Raw genomic sequence first — 19,605 nt, forward strand, 5'->3', positions numbered from 1 at the left:
TATATATTATGCTTTTTCTTATATAGAAATAGTATCAAAATTATCATGTTATTTTTATTAAAAGAGAAAATTGTTCAGAGTTCTAATAACCATCAGTTTTGCAAGTAGAATCATTCATTTTGTTAGTTTTTAAGGTAATGACTAGGAGAAGACAATATCTTCAAACTTTAAATCCTCATAGCCAGGCACTGTTGACATTTGGGGCCAGAGCCAGATCCTTTTTTTTTTCTCATGTGAGATTCGATGAGTTCAAATTGCTCTGGCCATAAGGTACAATTTAGAACATTTATGGAAGGTCTATTACGTGTCTGATACAATATTAAAAATTTCAGATATATCATCTGATACATCCTCGTAATTACAGTGTAATATAAAAACTGGTATCGTCTGTGTTTTATAGTTGAGGATGTTCAGGTTCAGAAAGGCCAAGCAATTTGCCAAGTCCACAACACCTACAAGCTGAGGTTTGGGTTAGCCTAACGTGAAAGCCTGTGTGCATCCTGTTTTGTCATGTGGACCCCAGGTTAGCATTAGTAGCTCTTTATTACATGGATGCAGTTATTTCTTACTTTATCCCATCACCTATACCCCTCCTGTATCCTCCCTCCCCCGCCTCCCCCCTGATCACTACACTGTATCCGTGCCCGTGAGCTCTCTCTCTCTCTCTTTTTTTCCTCAGTCCTTCCACCCCTGAAACACTCCCCCACACACTCCGAGTTGTCTTCCTGCTCTCTGGGCCAGATAATTTTTTGTTGTGGGAGGCTGTCTTATGCATTATAAGATGTTTAGCAGCAGATACCACCTCTACTCACTCTAGATGTCAGTAACATTTCCCCCTCAAGTTGTGACAATGAAAAATGTCTCCAGACATTGCCAAAGGCCGTGGAGTGGGGCTGGGTGGGGTGGGGGTGGTAAAATTTCCTCTAGTTGAAAACCACTGCTCATAGTAACATTTTTCCTTATATTTCTAATTTTAAAGTACACTATCAGTTGTTATTTTCAACTCAGGAATGTTTACAAGGACATAATTTATACTTGTACATTTTTAAAATCAACTTAAAATTGTCAAAAACTTAGATCTCAAATAAATGAGAAATCTTATAACTGATTGGAATGCTATAATTTGTGAGAGTGTGTATTTTGGTAATACCAACTCCATTCTTGAATCTTGGATTATTGTAGTATTTATTAAAAACATATCTAGATGTCTTTTAGTAGCTTTTATTTGTATTCTTAAACTTAAAAAATTAAGAGATGGAAAGATGGTATTAATAACTTAATTTCATTTACTGTAGCAGTGATATTTTGTAGAACCATGGTTAAAATTTCTTTAGTGTTTGTAAAAGATAACCATTTAGTGATTCATCATATTTTATTTTTCTTAATAATATGGTCACAATAAGAATTTCAGTAGGTTTCTCATAGCTGTTAGTGGTTAAAGAAAAGTAAAAGGTGACTTATTAAAGGTTTTTATAAGAATTATAAAGTACATGCAAGTGGAAACTAAGAGAGAGCACAGGTAGCTATACTTATATCAGACAAAATAGACTTGAAGCCAAAAACTGTAACTACACAAAGAATGTCATTATATGATGATAAGGGTCAACTCATCAAGAAGATATAATAGCCATAAGTATATATGTGCACCCAAAATGGAGCCTGAACTACATATTAAGCAAATACTAACAGATTTGAAGCGAGAAGTAGATAACAGTGCAATAATAGTAAGGGACTTCAGTACCTCACTTTTATCAGTGGATAGATCATCCAGACAGAAAATCAGCAAGGAAACATTGGACTTGAACAGTACTTTCGACCAAATTTGTATAACATATATATAGTACATTTCATCTATCAGCAGCAGAAGACACACTTTCTCAGTTGTAAGTAGAACATTTTTCAGAATAGACTATATGATAGGTCACATAAGAAGGCAAATTGAAGAGGACTGAATTCATACCATGTATCTTTTCCAGTGATATGAAACTAGAAATCAATAACAGGAAGAAAAATGGAAAATTCACTAATATGTGGAAATTAAACAGCACCCCCAGAACAACAAGTGGGTAAAAGAAGAAATCGAGAGGAAAAAATTTTCTGACACAAATGAAAAGGAAAACAGAGCACACTAAAACCTATGGAATGCCAAAAAGCAATTTTAAGAGGGGAGTTTATAGTGATAAATGCTTGCAATAAGAAAAAAGATGTCAAATAAGCAACCTAACTTACTCCTCAGGGAACTAGAAAAAGAAACTCTGCCCAAATTTAGCAGAAGGAAGGAAGTAGCAAAGATCAGAGTGGAAATAAATGATATGGAGACTGAAAACAATAGCAAGAAATCAACAAAACTAAGAGCCGGTTGTTTTAAAAGATAAAATTGACAAACTTTTAGATAGACTAAGGGGAAGAAAAGAAAAGACTCAAAATGAGAAATTAAACAGGAGACCTGAAAACCGATACCACAGAAAGACAAAGGATCAGAGAGAGTACATGAACAATTATATATCAACAAATTGGATAATGTAGAAGAAATGGATAAATTCTTAGAAACATGCAACCTACCAAGAATGAATCAGGAAGCGATAGAAAATCTGAATACTTAATGAGTAAGGTGATGGCATCAGTAATCAAAAACCTCTCAACAAAGAAAAGTTCAGGACCAGTTGAATTCACTGACGAATTCTACCAAACTTCAAAGAATTAATACCAATCTTTCTCAGTCTCTTCCGAAAAGTCGAAGAGGAGGGAACACTCTCAGACTCATAAGGCCAGCATTGCCCTGATACCAAAGCCAGATAAGGACACTGCAGGAAAATAAAACTATAGACGAAATATTCCTGATGAATATAGATGCACAAATTCTCAAGAAAATATTAGCAATTCAAATTTAACAGCACTTTAGAAGGATTATTTACTGTGATCAAGTGTGATTTATCCAAGGGATGCAAGGATGGTTCAACATTTTCAAATCAGTAAATGTGATACACTGCATTAATAGAATGAAAGATTAAAACCCACATGATCATCTCAATTAATGTAGAAAAAGCATTTGACAAAATACATCCTTTCATGAATAAAACTCTTTAACAAATTTGGTTTAGAAGGAACATACCTCAACTTAATAAAGACTGTATATGACAAGTCCACAGCCAACCTCATACAGACAGGAGTGCCCACTGTCACCACTCTGGTTTAACATAGCACTGGGAAGTCCTAACTAGGAAGAAAGGGAATTAAAAGGCATTCAAATCAGGGAGGAAGAAGTAAAATTTTATTTGTTTGCAGATGATATGATGTTATTTGTATAAAATCCTAAGATTCCACAAAAAAGTCGTTAGAACTTATCAATAAATTCAGTAAAATTGCAGGACATATAATTAACACACAGAATTTATTTGTGTTTCTATGTACTAACAAATATCTGAAAAAGAAATATATAAAATAATCCAATTCACACTTGCATAGAACAGTAAAATATTGAGGAATAAATTTAACCAAGGAGTGAATGCATTACTGTAGTTTAGCTGCTGATGGCCTTGTGTGGTATGGCTGGAGTTTATTATGGTGAGTGGTGTGGGCCAAAGCATATAACACACTTAGGCCATTTGTGTTATATGGAAAAGGATGAAACATTGATTGGAAAACTTAATTGTTTTTTAGAAACAAAATACTTTTTTTTAATCCCTTAGGGAAGTGAAATCATATTATGGCAAATACCAAAGTGGAAACCATTTGGAAAGAATAAAAGAAGAGATAGTTATAGAGGCTCCCAAATTGATTAATTCTTGTGAATACAAATATTAGCCAGAGTCTGAGAATTGCTTCTCTAATGCCGAGCTGAATAATCTGTGTTGTTGGTTAGACAGTATCCTTGGATTTGTAGATATGTGCCAAGCTCTGTATATAAGCCTATATCCTGAGAGAGATTTGATGGAACATTTTCAATCTGTAACTTAAAAAATATCTTTCATAGTTAAGATCACAGTTTTCCCCTGAGGATAGACTCTGATTGCAAGTGACAATGAAATTTCTATTGAATATATTTGTGAAACATTGCATTCTTAATTAGCAAAGTGGTTGCTACATCAAGTGATCTATTAAGTTGTTGATAGAGTATTGCTGTGCTGAAATCTGACTGCTGTTTTTGTATAGATGAGATGTTAATCACAGATTACTTTTTCTAATAGAAAATCTTTTCTCTTTTACAGGGAATCTTCCCTGCAAATTACATTCACCTGAAAAAGGCAATTGTTAGTAATAGAGGGTAAGTGGTTGGCCTTCCTAATTTATTTACAGTTTTTGTTGGTTGCAGAGGAGGGCTTTTTTTGTTTTTTGCTCATTGTATAAATATGCTTTTGACATGTTTTCCTGCCAAAAATATACTTGCTTCATTCATCATATATAATTCTGAGGACATAATTTTTTGTTAAAATACTGACAACTTTAATTTGATTTCCTGTATCCTGGAAAGGTAACCTGAGATATGAATTTTATGAAAACAATTATGCATGCAGTATTTTTTAAAAGTGATGTACTGTTTTGAGAATAGTCCTTGATAGGATAGGAATTAGTGATAAATCTGACATTTTGTTTATATATGTCAAAGTGAGGGAGATTTTAAAATCTTTTCTTTTGCTGGTAGAAATTGGAAAAAATATTAAAGGCATACCTTAAGGATAAAAAGATAGTGTATAAAATGGATACATAATTTGATCACAGATTTGAGACAAAAGCAATCTCTGAGTAGAGGAGAGACAAGAGGTAAATACATAGAAATGTTAACATTTGTTTTTGCACTGTCTGATTGTGAGTGATTTAAAAAAAAAATTTCTTTAATGTCATGTTCTATTTTTAAAAGTAATATGTATTATAAAATTATTTTATTTTTCAAAATTCACCACTTGAAAATATAAAATTTAAGGTACTATATAACTATGATAGCCTTTGGTACTAGAAATAGTGTTTTTGACCTGAGGTTGAGTGACCATCAGAGTAACCTTCTGGTAAGTAAGGGTTTAGTCAGGAAAAGAGAAACTTAGGAGTCACTTTACAAGGTACAATTTAAAATAGGGAATTATTTACACACAAATATGAACAGTGAAAGAAAAAAAGAAAAAATACTGATAAAACCCAGAATAATAACTGCAGAAAGCTGTCTACACTCTAATGGTTGGAGGATATAAAAGATAATAGGTTGGGGATACCAGAACCCAGAAACTTGGAAGATGGATCTTAAGAGACACTGGAGCTCAAACATCTGAAGAGGTGACATCACATGACTGCTACTGGTATAGATGAAGAAGAGCAATGAGGCTGTTTCTTTCTCTCCCCCTCTGTCTAAAAATCAATAAAAAAACATATCCTTGGGTGAGGATTAAAATATTAATATAAGCAAGACTTGGGCAGTACTGTTGTCTTTCTTTAAAGAAAAAAAAGCTTAAAATGGTATTTTTAAAAGTCTGTCTTAAATACAATATGTATTTCTAAAAAGTAAAACTGAGTGTGTCTATGTGTACAGCGAAACCCAAATGTTTTTACGTTAATTCAGTTCAGTTACACTATTGCAGGATATTACTGCAGAGGATCTGCAATCAATTAGGTGTGCCTCTTTTTATATTTGCATGAATTTAAAATTTGAGTTATACATGTTGAAAAGGGCAGTAGACAGCATTCTGGTAATTTATCAAAGATAATGTGGCCGTTTGTTGTGGTTCTAGGCAATATGAAACTGTGGTTCCACTCGAAGATTCTATTGTGACTGAGGTTACAGCAACTCTACAAGAATGGGCCAGTCTGTGGAAACAACTCTATGTGGTAAGTAGTTGATAATTAGTTTATTATATCATTAAAGTTTCACTATCCCAAGTGAAAAAATTACTTTGCCTATGCCAATTGCAAAATTTTTAGATTTCTGAATGTTTGCAGTTTTTCAAATGTATGTTCTTAATATTAACTGAAACACAGTAAGCTCAGGTTTGATCAACCTGAAGAGAACACATTACTCATATGCCTGCAGTCTCTCCACCCTGTCTTAGTCAGTAAAATGTAAGGTCCGTAACACCAGGGATTTTGGCTATTTTACTCATTGTTGGACCCCCAGAAGCTTTCATATAGCAGGTATTTTCTGAATAAATGAACAGACTTGAGAGTTACATTGTGAACCTAATGGTAGGTAAAGGCCAAGAAGTTGTATCAACAGTTTCTTACAGCTGCTAAATGTAAAAAATGTGTCATATATATGACATTCTCTGTTAGGCCAACAATTAATAAAAAGATTAATAAAAACCCAGTCTATATCCTCTGGAAACTTGGACAGTGATAGGACACACAAAATTTAGACCAAAAATAAGTGACAGGGTTTGGATTCTGAACAAGATGGAGTAAACCCATTTGATTTTACTCCTAATAATCACAGATTTTTGGTTAATAACAATTTTAAATTGAATAAATAGTTGTATGTTATCATAGGAATGGCATATACTGTATTGGACATACACTGTTAATTTTACTATTAAAAACTCTTAGTGAACATTTTTGTATACTAATTTTCAACTTTATTGTTAGTTGTTTTTTAAAGTAATTTGAAGAGGAAATTTTGCTTTTCAACAATATTTTTTCATTTATGCTCTTATCAAGTATATCAGAAGAGTCATATTTTCCCCCACAGCCTCATTAATATTAAATATTAATTTTTTTGTTTTCCATTTAATAGATGAAAAAGGTCTGGGTGGTTTTTACCAAGGGCGTCATAGAGCTATTTACTTGGTTCTGATTGTACAGGTTATCACATTCATGGGCTTTGAAACTGGTGTACATTGTGTTACCCATTTAAAATGACAATTCTGCCTATAGCAGTTCAACAAGTATGTGTTAAGCACCTACTATGATGTGCCAGGCATGCTGGGCACCAGAACATATAGAAATAATTAAAAGAGGAATTGAACTCAGAGACCTCTGTCCTAAGGTCAACAGTTTTTCCCAAGTATGAACATGTTTTTAGAGACACTGAAATGGAATATTTTAACTTCATTTAATAAACCAAAGATGTATTGTTCCCATAATGTCCCCATGTGGCCCTCCCCAATATGTTTTTGCCAGTATTTATTTAAATAACTTTTTTAATCCTATGCAAGTGTAGCATCTTTTTTGTTTTCCTGTGCAGTCTGTCTAGTGCTTACCTTTATAAAATATCTACTGTATATGCTCCATCCCCAAATATTTGGAGTCTGAGCCCATGATTCACTACTTTCTAATAATATACTTATTGAATAGCCTGTGTCTGATTCAGTCTGTCCTGTTCAACCAACATTTACTGAGAACCTATCATATACCCAGATCCTCCCTGTTAGGACCTGGAAATAGAAAGGCAGTGGCCTGTGATCTTTACTCTGGAGAGTTTAAAGAGTGGTGGAATAGATAGATGAATAAACTGATTAAGAAAAAACTATGCAAATTAAAAGCTATGTCCACACAAAAACCTGCACAGGATGCTTATAGCAGCTTTATTCATAATTGTCATAACTTGAAAGCAACCCAGATGTCCTTTAGTAGGTGATGGATTAATAAACTGGTACCTCCAGGTAGTGGAATATTATTCAGCATTAAAAATAAAATGAGCCTATCAAGCCATGAAAAGACATGGAAGAACCTTAAGTACATATTACTAAATGAAAGAACCAACCTGAAAAGACTATATATATTGAGTGATTTCAATTATATGATAGCCGGGAAAAGGTAAAACTATAGAGACAGAAAAGAAATCAGTGGTTGTCAGGGGTTATGAGGGAGGGAGAGATGAACAGGCAGAGAACAGAGGATTTTAAAGCAGTGAAGTAAGTCTGTATGCTGCTATAATGGTGGATATGTGTTGTTATACATCTGCTTAAACCCATAGAATGTGCACCAGGATTGAACCTTGATGTAACTGTGGACTTTGGATGATGAAAATGGGTAAATGTAGATTCACCACTTGTAACAGATGCACCACTCTGGTTGGAGATTGGGTAATGGGGGAGGCTCTGCATCTGTGGGAGTAGGGAGTATATGTGAAATCTCTCTACTTTCTTAATTTGCTGAGAACCTCAAACTATTATTTTAAAAATATTTATTAAAAATTATGCAAGTATGGAATTACAGTCTAAAATAAAATAGATGATGTTCATTTATTCCTCCTCATCGTACCCCTTTAATCATGTTTGTCTGAGTGTGTCTGTGACACGTGTCTCCAAGAAGGACAAATTCTATATTCAACTGTGAAGATGAGGTTGGCTGCTATAAATGTCATGTCTGATATACCAATGTAACAAATTTATCCCACCCTACACTCTATCCCCAACCAGTCACACAATGACATGATTTTTGTATAGTCTTTCTTAGGCTGGTTCTTATTCTTACTAGAGTATTTTTTGAGATTTCAAAAAAAACCTATTACAGCTTACATTGCCTCTTCGAATGTTTTGAATAATCATGTTCTTTTGGATTTTCTCTCTTGATATATACTAGGTGTATTCTTTCTGTCTTACATCTGGCATGCTTTATATTTTAATTTATTTGTTGATTTTAGGGAGAGAGAGAGAGAGAGAGAAACATCGATTTGTTGTTTCACTTACTTATGCACTCATTGGTTGATTCTTTTATGTGCCCTGACCAGGAATCGAACCCGTGACCTTGACATATTGGGAATATGCTCTAGCTAACTGAGCTACCTGGCCAGGGTTGGTGTGTCTTATATTTTAAAGGAGTGGCATTAAAATATTGGAGAGGCAGATTAAATTACATAGCCTAAAAACTATGTGCATTTATATAGAGCTCTGTTGCCTGTGTTGTCAGACTAAGCTCAGGCTTATGTATGAGAAAGGGTGTTACAAAAGGGTTCTAAAGTTGTTCAAGCATAGTATCGTTTATAGGAGCAGCAGGCTGCTGTGATCGTAAGTTGCTGCAGTCTAGAAACGCATCGCCTAGCAACCACATACTAACTCTGTCCATTCTCCAGGCAACATTCTCCTCTCTCCAGTCCGTTCTATGTGTCTTGGTGTTTCATCTTTTTCAGCCATAGACATTTTAATGTTTCAGCAAAGATTGCTTCTTATCTTTGTGATTACCTCTCATAAGGACCACATAATGTGTGTTCTTAGTTACTTTTGTTTCTTCACAGTCTCTTTTTCACAATACTGATTTTCTGCTGTTGAACACACATTGGTGGGATTAGTACAGGTGTCCCAAAAAAATGTATACACACTTCAACAGCTAATAGCTCAATTGATCTTTTCAGATTTAACCCATTGGAATTAATAATTATTCAGAGTGCATATACATTTTTGGGGGGACACCTGCATATTGAACTGTAACAGGTGTTTCTTTATACACTGATTAATATTTAAAATAGAAGAATATATGCACCACTATGTTCACAGCAGTACTATTTACAATAGCAAAGATCTGGAAACAGCCCAAGTGCCCATCAGTAGATGAGTGGATAAAAAAGCAGTGTTACGTTTACACCATGGAATACTATGCAGTTGTAAAAAAAAAAAAAAAGCGGGGGGAAGTCTCTTTTTGAGACAGCATGGAGGGACCCTGAGAGTATTATGCTAAGTGAAATAAGCCAGAGAAAGGCAGATATCACATGATCTCACTTATATGTGGAATCTAACGAACAGAATAAACTGACAGACAAAATAGATCCAGAGACATCAAAGCATGCAACAGATTGATGAATTTCAGAGGGAAGGAAGTTGGTGGGCAGAGATTAACCAAAGAACTTATATGCATATATGCATAACCCATGGGCACAGACAATAATGTGGTGAAGGCCTGGGGAGGGGGCAGGAGCGGGGTAGAGTGTGTTAATGGAGGGAGAAAAGAGGACATCTGTAATACTTTCAACAATAAAAGTAAAATTTTTTAAAAAGGCAGAAATTCTATTCATAAAAATAATATAGTCTAGAAATTTATCATCCTTGATAAATTTAGTTTAGTGTATTAATAAAGGTTGGTAGTTATATTTTAAAATTACCATGTATTGAATATTTACCTGATTTAGTCATTACATAAGTCTATCAGGAGGTAAATAATTATTCTATTTTATGTATATAACCTGGTGCATCAATTTATTTAGCCATTTATTCTCTCATTAAGTATTGTTGAACCCCGTTTGCAAGACCATATGCAGAATAGTGAGACCACGTATAATGTCCATTAACAGTAGTAGTTAGTTTTGGATATCAGTGCCATTATGTGTTTATAAGCAATTTATTTTAATACTGCTAAAGATACCAGAAATGTGAAGGGCAACCAAAATTTCTCATATACAGTTAATGGAAGGCAGTTTTGTTTAAGTCAGGATTCAGAAGTGGGTGTGTAAAAATATCAGCCTGAAACTTAGTTTAAACATTGCTTACTGCAAATCAGTAGCCATCCAAATATGAACAGTTAAAAAAAGGGATTTACTGTAGCTTTTAATATCTTCTTCACTTGGAGGTATTGACAATTTCTTCTTCTTTTTTTTATCCTTGAGAGAGCTCTGTGTTTTCTGGCCTTTGGGGGTGATATTGTGCCTTTTCTTCTCTGAAATGGGTAGGCTTCAGTGGATACTATCAGTGGGTAGTAAACCAGGAGTTCACCCTGAACTCTCAGGTAGCTGACTGGCCAATGTATACTGGGAGAGGAGATGGGCTTATTAATACCCTAAACTAAATTTTGAAGTTCCTGGGAGAGTTTTGGACAGAACCAGAAGCAGCACCAAATAGCAGCTGTTGATACTCGTCTAGGTTCTAATAGTAAGATCTTATGCAGACATTTTATTGAAAAGGAAGTACAAACCACCAGTGAACATACTGAAACATGCTCAACCATTCATAGGAATAAATACAAATTAAGAGGAGGTACGGACTTTTACTTAGGAGATTGATAAAACTAAAAGGATTGACAATAACTAATATTTGATGTTGCTGTAGATATAAACATTTTGGAGTGCAATTTGGTGATATCTATTAATCTGTTAAATGTCCTATCCTTCTACAAAGCAGTTTTACTTATAAGACTCTATAACACAGATGTGCCTTCCCTGGATCACTAAGATGTCAGTAGAAGAGTGTCTGTGCCCCGTCATTGATAATTGAAGAGAACAGGAACAACTGAAAAGTCTTCATTTGGGACCGGTTAAGAATTATGTGTATTTATTTGATAAAGTTAAAAAGAAAAAAAATCTCATTGCCTTCTTAAGAAACTTTTCTATCCAGTCTTTTAATTGGTAATTTCATTTTCTTCCTCATTTTTTACATATATAATCTTTCAATAAGCTCCATTATTTCTTTATATCTTAAATTAAGTCTCTCAGTTTCTCTACATCTTTTCTTACTGATTAGATTCTTAAGGGAAAAACTGTATAACACTGACCTAAATAAAGAGAGGAGGAAATGGGATGTGTGTGGCATTTTTATTTCCTTTTCCCTTTGTTCCTCTCTCCACACAACAGGAACCATGATCTCTTTAAAATGCATGTGGGCTCATAGTGTCCCTCCCGTAGTTAGCCTTTCAGTGGTTCCCATTGCATTTAGGATAAATGCCAACCCCTGGTCACGACCCCTGTCCACATCTCCATTCCACTACCCCTTTGCCCAGGCACTATATTGTTTCCAGCTGGGACCTTTGCTCTTGTTGATTCTTCCACCTGGAATGTTTGTCCCCTGGCTCTTTACTTTCTGACTCCTCCTCATCCTTTGGTCTCTCTTTAAATGTTGCTTCATCTGAGAGGCTTTCCCTAGAAGTTCAGCTGACGTAGGTCCCCTGGTTATTTGTTATCACAGTAGTTACTGTGTGGATTACCTTCAGTGACTTTGGAAAAAAAAATCTTTATTGATCTCAGAGAGAGAAAGGGAGAGGGAGAAACATCAGTGATGAGAGAGTCATTGATCGGCTGCCTCCTGCACGCCCCTCACCAGGAATCGAGCCCGCAACCCGGGCATGTGCCCTGACTGGGATTTGAACCGTGACTTCCTGGATCCCAGGTCGATGCTCAACCACTGAGCCACGCCCAGCCGGGCTCAGTGACTTTTTTTGATTTATAATTTAGTGCTCATTGTTTCCCTTGCTAACCTGTCAATTCCGTGAAGATAAGTGCTTGTTTTATTTTCTTTATCTCTGTATAACCCAGTGCCTGACAGTGCACCCTATATGTACCCATACATTCATTCATTTCCTAATAAATATTCATTGTGTTTAACAAAAATACACAGTATCTGTTAAATGAATGAATGTATTTGTATTGAACTTAAAAGTTATATATTATATAAAAATTGTACAACAAGTTATAGAGCAGAATATGTAAGGAAAAATGTTTTATTTTAGTATGATGTTAGGAAAAGAGATACACAGTGATGCACATTTATAGACAAAAGTCTGGAAGCATATATACACATCAAACTGTGGTGACTGTGGAAATGGGAAGTGGGTGGGAGAGACACACACAGAAAGCAGAGGACTTTGAATTTAATTCTACATTATTTGTGTTTTTAATAGTACACTTTTAATAATAAAAAGTACTAAAAAATGAGACACTAGAAAAACACACGTTAAAATGGTATCAGCGAACCACCTCATCTTAAAACGGGGATCCAGAAAGAACCAAATCTCCCCCGACTCCCCAGCCCTTGTGCTGGTAGATGCCTTGGTGCTGCACTGACTGTATCAAATGCGCTGCCCCAGCTCACTGCTTTTGAAGGTGGAAAAACAACTGGCTCGGTATGAGGCTAAGCCACAGAGGTGGTTGGTAGCTCTTTCCCCAGGTCCAGTTAGAATCCCTGCTGTAGCCCGTGCCAAGAAGAGAAAATTGGAGGGGAAAAAAAACATTTGCTTAAAATAAAGTAGGCTAGAGAGACCTTCTTATTTTCTACTGAAGACATAGTGCTGCATCTCTCTATTGTAATGGGTGGGATCTAATTTTAGAGAATATGATGTTGATGGGTGATCTTGAGAATATTATGCTTGCCCTGCTGGGTGTCTCAGCTGGTTAAGCGTCATCGCATGCACCAGTCTTGGCATATGCCCGGGTTGTAGGCTCCATCTCCACTGGGGGTTTGTGTAGGATGCAGCTGATCAGTGTTGCTCTCTCGCATAGATGTTTCTCTCTCTCTCTTTCTCTCTATCTCTTTCTCTCTCAAATCAATAAAAACATTTAAAAAAAAAACATTATGCTAAGCAAAATAAGTGAGACAGAAAAAATTAAGAACCATATGATTTCGCTTATGTGGAATATAAAACAAAGTAGCAAATGAACACACAAGAAAAATAAACAAAAACTCATAGACATATGGTGGTTACCCAAGGGAATGGGGGTGAGGGAATATTAAAGAGCAAAGGGGATCAAATATATGGTGATGGAAAAAGATTTGATTTTGGGTGGTGGTCACACAGTGCAGTATACAGATGATATGTTACAGAATTGTACACTTGAAACTTAACATGAATTTTATTAATGTCACCCCAATACATTTAATTTTTAAAAATTGAAAAAAAGGAAAATGATGTTGGAGGCCTATGTTAAAAACTTTTTTGAAATGAACCATACTATTAACACTTTTAGAGTGCTTACTATATTACAGACTTTTTTATCAAATCCACATGATAGCATTGAAGAAGATAGTATTATTTCTATTTTACAGATGAAGAAACAGAGTTAGAGAGGTAACAAAAATTGTCTCATATCACAGAGCTAGTAATGGCAAAGTAAACTGAGTCTAACAGAAGGTGCAAAGCTGTCCTCCAGTCATTATCAAGGAAGGGGGCTTGCAGGGTGCCCTTTTTGAGAGGCTTCTGTGATGACAGGCCTCAAAAAGATGGCTCTTTGCACTTCCACTGCCATCATGCCAAAGACTAAACTAGCTGCCTGGACCCCAGTCCAGGACCTGCAATCTTGTTCTAGTTTTTTACTTTCAGTATTAAAAAAAAAAAAAAGTACATGCAGGCCAATGTTCTAATGGAGGATTTTTGTGCTGCCTTTAGATGATAATCTGGGAGAGGACAGCTGGGAGAGGACATACTGGAATTGCATGAGCATTTTATTATTCTTTGGCGAAAATAGTACAGAATATTAGAATATTCTAGATTGGGGGTCCTGTAGAAAATCTAGGTTATATAATAGCCTTATCTGTCTCTTTAGTATGTCACCTGCTCATTGCATATGCATTTTGCTGACTACAGTGTAAAAATATAAGGAATTATAAGTATTGAATATTTTATACCTGGATATGTAAAATACATTTATGACAGACTCTTCATGGTTTCCTTTTTCTCTGTGTCCCCCTTTAAATATTTTCAGCCATGTTGGGAATTCTTAGCACCGCTTAAATCTGTGGCTTGATGTCTTTCATTGACTTTGAAAAATTTTAAGTTTTCAGATACTCTGTTCTGAATTTTCTCTTTTGCTGTTTTGGGATTGAAGTTACATATGCATTTGATACATGTAACATGTTACTAAAACCTGGTGGTAACATGTATTTCACATGTATGAAAGACGCATTGCATCCTTATAGTGTCTCTTGCTAGAGAGAGGTCGTGTTCTTTTTTTTTTTTTTTTTTTAATTTTATTATTGTTTAAAATATTATCGTGTTCTTTTTAACGTGGGAAGAAGAGTAGCTTAGCATACGTCTCCTACCAAGTATCTGAGAGGAGCTGAGGAATTGGGCCCATGTTGATTCACTGTTTTAGTTATGGAGGATCGTGGTAATGGGTTTGGGTATTGGCCCCTGTTCTCCCATTCTTTCACAGTAGCTCTTAGTGCAGGAAGGAAAGTCGAGAGAGAGAGAGAGAATGAATGAGAAGAGCATATCCAATATTTTTTGCATATGCTACTTTCTTAGATTTGAACCTTGAAATAACTTTACCCAGGTATAATTCCAAAATAGACTTTGTTTATTCTCCTTTGTGTTTGAAAGTGATACTGCTGATGAATTAAACTTCTTTTTATGGATAATCATAACATGACATGGTTTCTTTCTTATAAGATATAAGTAGATTGATTCTTTTATTAAAATAAGGCCTAAAACTGACAATAATAATTCAGAGCTTATTATCACTTGTATTGCTTCTCACCTAATTAATAGCAGTATTGTTAAAATGACAACTTCCTGACATTTAATATAATTTTATCTTACCATATTCTTGGTCCAAAAGTGTTAAAACTTTCAACTAAAGGGAAACACTGATTTTTCTGCCCATGACCCTTGAACAATGACAAAATCTGTCATAAGCTTAACAAATGCTGATGAGAGTCAAGGGTCCCAGAAGAGATGTTTACTGAGGATTGAGAAAAAAGGCTTAATGTGGGGAGGAATTCATTACACCAGGTAAGTCAGTGACTCTAGGGAATATCAGTAATAGGCAGTTCAGAGGCCAGGTCTAATTTAAATGCTATAAAATAGGCAATAAAATAAGGTAAAAACAAGGTTGTCATCCCCAAGAACTTTTGAAATAAGGAGTTAGTGACAAAAGCAATCTATAATTCTTCATAGCATAGTAGCAATTAGCTTAGAAAAAGAATGCAGCTACCACACTTTTTAGGATCTAGTATGAATTTACCTAAAGAAAAATGTGTCAGCCAGACGAGTATTTTTAAATGATAGAAACAGAAAAAAAGAATCATAGAACCCTGGCTGGGTGGCTCAGTTGGTTGGAGCGTTGTCCTGTCCACCAAAAAGGTTGCGGGTTCGACTCCCAGTCAGGGCACATCCCTAGGTTGTGGGTTTGGTCCCTGGTCAGGGTGCATATCAGAAGCAACCGATCAATGTTTCTCTCTCTGTCTCTGTCTCCGTCTCCCTGCCTCCCTCTCTCTTTCTCTCTCTCTTCCTCTCTCTAAAAATCAATAAACATATCCTCGGGCCAGGATTAAAAAAAAAAAAAAAAAAAAAGAGACTCAGAGAGTCAAATGCCCATCCAGGTATTTTATTAGCGAAAAGGGAGTGTTGTGAGGCTGGCCCTGCCCTTTCATTCGGGGCCATACCCTCCCTGTAAGCTGTAGGTGCAAAGGGTCAGCAAGGTCCAGGGTCTAATGCGGAGACAACTGATTTTTTAGGAGCCAGCTATGAAATAAAGTGGCATTTAAGATTTGAGCCAGAAAGAGGTAAAAGCCAGGGAATGCATTAGAAATTAACTGCTCAGAGCAATTAGAGCCAGTGGAGATTTCATGAGGCCCAGTCTTTGGAAGAAGATAGGCATTTATACAGCATAGAGAGATGAGTTTCATTACGTGACACACCCATTTCCCCTGTCAGAGTCCATTCCAGGTGTGCAGGCTTCTGATGTTCTGACTCTTTGTGTATGGCATTGGCTCTCACACTATTTCTCATGGTAGAGTAATAGTGTGGCATATTGATTTGTTTATTATATTTTCTTTTGGACCTCAAGTATGGCTGAGTTGTCCACATTCCCTGGTTTGTGCACAGTTGTCATCAGTCCATTTAAGGCTCCTTTCTTGTCTTGCTAATTTATGTATATTTCCTTTTATTCTCTCTTGTTCTTTCACCACCACTACTGTGGGCACTTACTCTAATATATTAACATATGTTCTTGGATATATTATTCCCAAAGGCTTTACTATGTGTTTTTAATTTATGCAGAAGTTATTGAAATTTATATTTCCCTAAACAATATAATGTTGCTATATGTACATCTAGTTTGTTATTTCTTGTTGCTCCTAGTTTGCCTTCAACTTCCTGCTACTCTAAAAAGTGCTGTAATAAACACCTGTTAAGTGTTTCTTCAGGGCTACCACTGGGAGTGGATTGTTGCCTTGTAGAGTATATGCCTATTTAACTGACCAGATATCTTCCCCAGATTGCTGGCTAGGCTGCACTACTATCTTGATTTTTTTTTTTTTTTGCAATTCTGGTGGATATAAAGTGGTTTTCTCATTGTCTTTTTTCTTTTTTCTTATTAGAAGTATTGCTGACCATTGCTTTATATATTTGTTTTTATCATTCCCCTTCTGTTAATTATTATTCATATTCTTTGTCTATTTTTCTGTTGGGTTTTGTCTTTTTCTTGTTGATTTGTAGCAATTCCTTATCATTTTTATATCTCTCATTGCCAGTTTTGGCTGTTGTGTATATCTGTCTCTACCCAGAGTCTGTCATCTATCTGTTACCTTTGTGATTCCCTGATTGTACAGAAATTCTAAATAGTAATATAATCACCCTTAGTTTTTTCCTGTGGTTTGTGGCTTGGAGTCTTGTTTAACAGATCTTATCCCATCTCAAAGTCACAAAGATACTCCCACTACTTTTTATTATATTAGTTCCATAGTTTTACCTTTTACATTTATGTCTTTACCATCTGGAATTCACTCTCCAGATGGAAATCTGGAATTCCAACTTTACTTTTTGCAATATTATAAGCCAGTTTTCCCCACACCACCTACTAATCAAGCTGTTTGTTCTCCATTGATTTGTAATGTCATCTCTACTATATACCAGCTGCTCATACCAGTTTGTTTCTGGGCTCTCCTTTTTGTTTTCTGTAATGTGCCAATTTTTGTCAAAATGGCTTTGTGGGATGTCTTAATATGTGATAAAGTAAGTCGTGATATTTAGTAGGGCATGTCTTTTCTTATTTCTCCACTTTTCCAAAGTTGGTGCATCTACTCATGGGCCTTAATTCATCCATATAAATACTATATATATATATATATATATATATATATTTAAAGCAAATATTGTTATGTTTCATGTTGTCCCACAGCTCCCTTAAACTGTCTTCCTGTTTTTTAATTGTTTTTTCTTTTTGGGTCTCTGATTGAATGATTTTTTTCTACCCTGTCTTCTAATTCGCTGATTTGATCCTCAGCTTCCTCTAATCTGTTTATTCCTTCCAATGTATCCTTATTCCTACTATGTTATTCTTAATTTCCTTTATAATTTCCATATCTTTTTTTCATGCTGTTGAGCACCCTTATAATCAGTATTTTGAACTCTATATCTGATAGATTGCTTATCTCCATTTCATTTAGCTCTTTTTCTGGAGACTTCTCTTGTTCTTTCATTTGGGGCTTGTTTTTTGTCTCCCCATTTTGGCTGCCTGTTTGGGTTTGCTTCTATGTGTTAGGTAGATCTGTTAGGACTTAGTCTTTTTGGAGGGTCTCTGGTGCAGGCCGATGTCAGATGCAATTTGTGACTGGCCTTGAGTACCCTGTTTGGAGCTATCAACAGCTCTCAGCTTGAGGTCTCCTTTGCTGGGGCTGGGTGCAGTTGGACAGGACCAAGATACACACCAAAGTCTGCTTTTCCAAGGCCCAGGTCCAGAAGCAGATCAGGCAAAGACTCAAAGCACCCAGAGGTCTGCCTCTGCCTGTAGGCTCATTAATCTGATTCTTGTAATGAGCCTCAGGCTGTAGGAACTCCACAGGGTGGGGTGGCTGATTGTTACCAGTCTCTTAATGAGCCTCATGCCATAGAAACTCCTTAGGGTAGGGCCAGAGGTTTTCCTGGAGGGTGGGGCAATTGCCCCCCCTCCCCCTCCAGGCAAAAGCAGTAAAATGTATGCCTGAGAAAGATGTCCTCTGCATTTTGGGGGAAGGACTCAGCACTGGAATCCAGAGGGGTGCCCTCTAAGCTCTATCTCCAGAGCCCACACCCTAGATTCTCCTCATATAGCTCCAGTCTACTCTGCCCTCCCTCTGCTGGAGCCCAAGGTGAGTGGCTGCACATGAAACTTTGTGTGTTGACTCTTTAAGGGGGTGCCTGCATTTCCAGCTGCCTCTCCCTGGCAGACAGAAACCCGGCTGTGTTTCAAAGCCAGATGTTACGTGGCACCTTTCTCAGTTCTGGTGCTCTGGGCTGGGGTTTAGACCCCAGAGTCCTCAGTGGGGACTCCCCACAGCTGAGGTCTCCCTCTGGACCTTCAGCCATTGCCTGTGGGAGCCCAGCCAGCCCTTTTGTGCCTCTGCACTTCCTACCAGTCTCTGTGTGGTCTCCACTTTTCTTCCTTGGCTATGAGGGTGCTCTCCAGTTCGTCTTCAGTTGCAGTTGATTATTCAGGATGGTTTTTCTATAGTTTAGTTGTAATTCTAGTTTGGTCCCAGGAGGGTTTCACTGTAGTTTCCACTCAGCCTGCCACCATCTTTAATCTCCACATTTGTTCTCTTTGAGGAGAGCAGTACTTTGATGTAATTTTCCTTTAATTATAGTTTTATAATTATGTTTGCATATCTTTAGGCATATATATAGTTTTAAAATAAAGGTGGCATACTTTATGATGGATACTCTATATTGCTCAACTACTAATTCAGAGGCATCATCACAGCACAACCTTTCTTCCACATTGGGTTACATGCAGTTTAGTAAAAATAATTTTTAAATCAGAGTATTAAACCTCAGATTTTTTCTGCAGAGTTCCAGGGATTCTTTCACAATGATGAGGCAAATTCAACTTGGCATGTGGTTGCAAAGTAGTTAAATTTATAGTTTCTGCTGATTCTTCAGTATACTTTCCAAATAGTCTGTGACTGTTCTTGACAAATACTAGACTATTGAGCTTTTGGAGAGGCTGAACGTGTTGCTAAGACGGGCTACAGATTTCTTTTTCTTCTTATACTTAAAAAGAAAATTTTCCCC

The 19,605-nt window shown here is 36.2% G+C and overlaps 1 protein-coding gene across 1 annotated transcript in view; it reads left to right on the plus strand.

Moving 5' to 3' along the window:
• Positions 1 to 1,652: 1,652 nt before the first annotated feature.
• The window catches only part of DOCK3 (dedicator of cytokinesis 3), a gene marked incomplete at its 5' end in the record, with an annotated part of 138,424 nt that continues 120,471 nt past the window's right edge, over positions 1,653 to 19,605 (plus strand). The window contains 3 exons of the mRNA XM_081159497.1: positions 1,653 to 1,724; positions 4,209 to 4,264; positions 5,718 to 5,814. Coding sequence (XP_081015623.1) covers positions 1,653 to 1,724; positions 4,209 to 4,264; positions 5,718 to 5,814 — 225 coding nt within the window. The remainder of the gene's footprint in view (positions 1,725 to 4,208; positions 4,265 to 5,717; positions 5,815 to 19,605) is intronic.

The sequence above is a fragment of the Miniopterus schreibersii genome, assembly GCF_964146895.1.
Source record: "Miniopterus schreibersii genome assembly, chromosome: 15".
Lineage (NCBI taxonomy): Eukaryota > Metazoa > Chordata > Mammalia > Chiroptera > Miniopteridae > Miniopterus > Miniopterus schreibersii.